This window comes from Carassius carassius, chromosome 36 (genome assembly GCF_963082965.1).
Source record: "Carassius carassius chromosome 36, fCarCar2.1, whole genome shotgun sequence".
Classification (NCBI taxonomy): Eukaryota; Metazoa; Chordata; class Actinopteri; order Cypriniformes; family Cyprinidae; genus Carassius; species Carassius carassius.
In genome coordinates, this window is record NC_081790.1 from 25,938,116 (window position 1) to 25,941,920 (window position 3,805).

At 40.2% G+C, this 3,805-nt stretch overlaps 1 protein-coding gene across 1 annotated transcript; it reads left to right on the forward strand.

Moving 5' to 3' along the window:
- The first annotated feature begins 390 nt into the window (after positions 1-390).
- On the forward strand, positions 391-3,504 carry LOC132116836 (DNA repair protein RAD50-like). The gene is made up of 3 exons (XM_059525701.1): positions 391-476; positions 2,887-3,029; positions 3,439-3,504. The coding sequence occupies exons 1-3, from the start codon at positions 395-397 to the stop codon at positions 3,502-3,504; spliced, it is 291 nt and encodes a 96-aa protein (XP_059381684.1). The 5' UTR covers positions 391-394.
- The last annotated feature ends 301 nt before the right edge of the window (positions 3,505-3,805 follow it).

The following is a 3,805-nucleotide window of genomic DNA, read 5'->3' on the forward strand; positions in this document are numbered from 1 at the left end:
CAAATAACTTGAATTAATTGGTTATGTAGCCTAACGATTCATAGAGCAGCAGACAGGTCACTGTATCAACACTCAGAAGGCACATACTCTGAATGTTTTTGAAGAAATTAAAACAGGTCGCACAACATCAATTATATGCATGTGCACAAATGCTACCAAATTACATTTTGGGAGCATTTGCGACCAAAATATTTGCAAATGCGAGCCTTGATTCTTATTAATAATTATAAAACTAGAAACTCTTATCAGTCAGATTAAATTACTTAATTATTTTAAGTCAATTAAGTCATTTTAGCGTTATTATAGCTTTAAAAAATCCCATTTTGAGATTTGCTGAAGATTACAGTTTTTGAAGATTTATGTATTGGAAAAAAATTTGTTTTTTTACACAACAATGATGAAGTTTCACAGCATGAAGATGGAGGTGATTAATAAAATCATCAGAGATTTATGGCGGAGCATGTACAGAGGACAAGGTCTGCCATGATCGGTGCTTGACTTCATGTATCCCATGATTGTTTCTTTAAAATAAATATATATTATTGTTTCAATTCGGTCAAGAACGTGAGAGCGTACAACTCAATCGGTCTTGGGTCAGACCACAGAATAGTAAGCGCAGAGATCAAGATCAGCCTGAGAGCATCAAGAGAAACCAAGAACAAACGCCTCAAGTTCGACTGGAGAAAGCTCAAAGACAACGAAGAGCTACAAGAACAATATACCGTCACTATCCAAAATCATTACAACGCATTTAGGAGAGAAGACGACCATGATTATATGCAGCCAAAATATGATAGATTCGTAACAGCCATCGAAGAAGCTGCAAAGAGCATGGTCGGCCTAGTCAGGAAAAAAGCACCAAAGAACTGGCTTTCGAGCGAAAAGATCGAACTTCTCAAAGCACGGAATAAATCTAAGAGAAACGTGTGTGAACATGAAACAACTCAGTCAAGATCTGCTTGATTCATATGAGCAGGACAGTATCAACTACTTGGAGGAAAAACTAAAGCGACTTAAAGAAGCAGCAAAAGCAAATAAACTAAGAAAAACTTGGGAGATAGTCAAAGAGATCAGCGGTAAGGCTAAGTCAACAAACAAACACAAGATGAAAAGAGCAGACGGAAGAGACATCAGATCATCACAAGAACTGCTAAAGGAGTGGCAACAATACTTTAAAACATTGTTAAACAACAACATAATCACTGACGATTTGCCAATCGAACCAGCTGCCCAGGATCTTGACATCAACACAAGTCCATTCACTGTCATAGAGATAAAAGTGCGCAATTGAAGAACTGAAGAATGGCAAATCACCTGGCTGCGATTTATGCAATCACACCAGAGGCACTGATATACGGAAGAGACTATGTTGCCGATCTCTTCTGCAACATCTGCAACGATGTATAGTGTCAAGAAAAAGCACCAGAACAGTTCACCACGAACCTGATAGTACCACTGCCAAAGAGAGGAGACCTCACCCTAATGAACAACTACAGAGGGATCAGCTTGATGTCGGTCATCGCCAAAGTATACAACAAGGTGCTTCTTTACCGAATAAGAGACCCGATCGACAAGATTCTACGCGCCAATCAAGCTGGCTTTAGAAGAGGGAGAGGATGTACAGAACAAGTCCACATCCTGCGTAGAATAATCGAAGGCTTTCAAGACAAGAAACTCGATTAGTATATCACCTTTGTGGATTTCAAGAAGGCATTCGATTCCATCAAGAGATCAACCATGTTCGACATACTAAGACATTATGGAATCCCAGACAAAACAGTAAGAGCGATCTGCACAATCTACAACAAGTCAAAGAGTCACGTACTAGTTGAAGGGAAGCTATCAGACCACTTCGACATTACAACAGGCGTCCTACAAGGCGATACCCTAGCTCCCTTCCTATTCATAATCGTCATAGACTATGTATTAACTCGAGCCGAAAAAGAGCATGCAAAGAACACATTATTGTGCGGAATCGTAACACACTTAAAAGAATCCAGCAGAAATCCAGAAGTATCACTATTTGACCTGGATTTCGCTGATGACATCGCCCTATTTGAAAACACCCTGGACAGAGCACAGGAACAACTCAGAACAACAGCAAAGTGGGCCAGGAGAGTAGGCCTTCAAGTCAATATAGGTAAAACAGAAGCACTGAGTAACCAAGAATATGCCGGTCTGGACATGGCAATACACAATCATCAGCACATAGAGCTAGATGGACAGACCATCGAATGGACCAAGAACTTCAAATATCCTGGTTCCCACATCGCTTCTAGCGAATCCGACATCAAAATACGAAAAGGCCAAGAATCGGGGGTCTTCTGGAAGATGAAGAACATGTTTCAGTCAAGAAGTCTTCCAATTACACTCAAGATCAACATATTCGAATCTGCATGTGTCTCAATACTGCTCTATGGTTGCGAGAGCTGGATCCTTAGCAGCAAACTCAGAGACCAACTCAACAATTTTGCCACCAACTGCTACAGAATCATGCTTGGCATAAAGCGTCTGGACAAGAAGAGCAATAAAGAGATTTATGAAATAGTCGGCCGCAACCAACTCGTTCTTCAAGTACAACAGAGGCAGCTAAGATTTGTAGGACACTGCCTAAGAAGACATGAGAGCAACTTGATCAACAAGTATGTCTTGTATGCGCCACAACAGTGGCATGGCAAAAGAAGTCGAGGCAGAGCGCGAAAGCTATACCACCAATATATTGGCGAACTCATCAGGACGTACCAGCAACAGTGAGCGAACTACGAGAAGCTGCCAGTAATCGCAAAGAATGGACAAAATTAGTGACCGACTGTCAACCTACCTTGTTCGCAGCCGATTGATGATGATGATGAAATTATTGTTTGCATGTCTCCTGATCTCTCACAGACATTGAGTATGTGGAGATACGCTCTGATGTGGATGAGAACACCTCCGCTGGCCTGAAAAGAAAGACCTATAACTATAGAGTTGTAATGGTCAAAGGAGACACTGCTTTGGACATGCATGGACGTTGCAGTGCTGGACAAAAGGTCAAAAAGCCACTACATGCATCATGGGTTTCTCTAGAACAATGCATATGCAAAGCAATGCGCTCTTACCACTCCATTGAAACATTATTTTTTAAGGTCACTCTTAGAATCGCCCCTGGGTTCCCATTAAATGTAATGCGCACAAAATAATGAATGCATATTTAATGAAAATCATAATCTATGCAATACACACACATTATCTGTTGACAAGGCTGTCGTTAGATTTTGGAGATAAGAAGAGGATGCTGACACTTCTTTCAGTCAAACCACACCTGCTTGTGGTTTTATTGGTTGATAGATCAATCTGTTAGTAGATTCGGAGTGTGTAACTGCAAAATGAAAGTTGCTTATTTTTATTAATTCCTATAAAATGTTTATAATCTTTGGTTTACTGAATGGTTGTCTGCAGGTTCTTGTCTCTCTCATAATATGGTTGGCTCTGGCTGAGACCTTTTGCCTGAACTGTGGCGCCTAGACAGAGAGAATATAGAGTATTTGACACATGCACTTACAAAGTAAGTATTTTTAAAAGAAGAAGAAAATACAGCCTGCCTTCAAACAGGAAACTTAAGTCTATTTACAGCTGGATAGCTCCGCCTGTTCTCTTAATGTTGTACCTCTTCAGTTGCTGCTGGAGGTTTTAAGGATGGTTGAACCTTTTATTGTAATCATATTAAATAGTAGTTTATCCCAAGGCACTGTTCCATCAATTTTAAAGCATGCAGTTGTAAATCCTCTTCGAAAAAAAGCCAGCCTTGATCCTTATCGCCTTGATA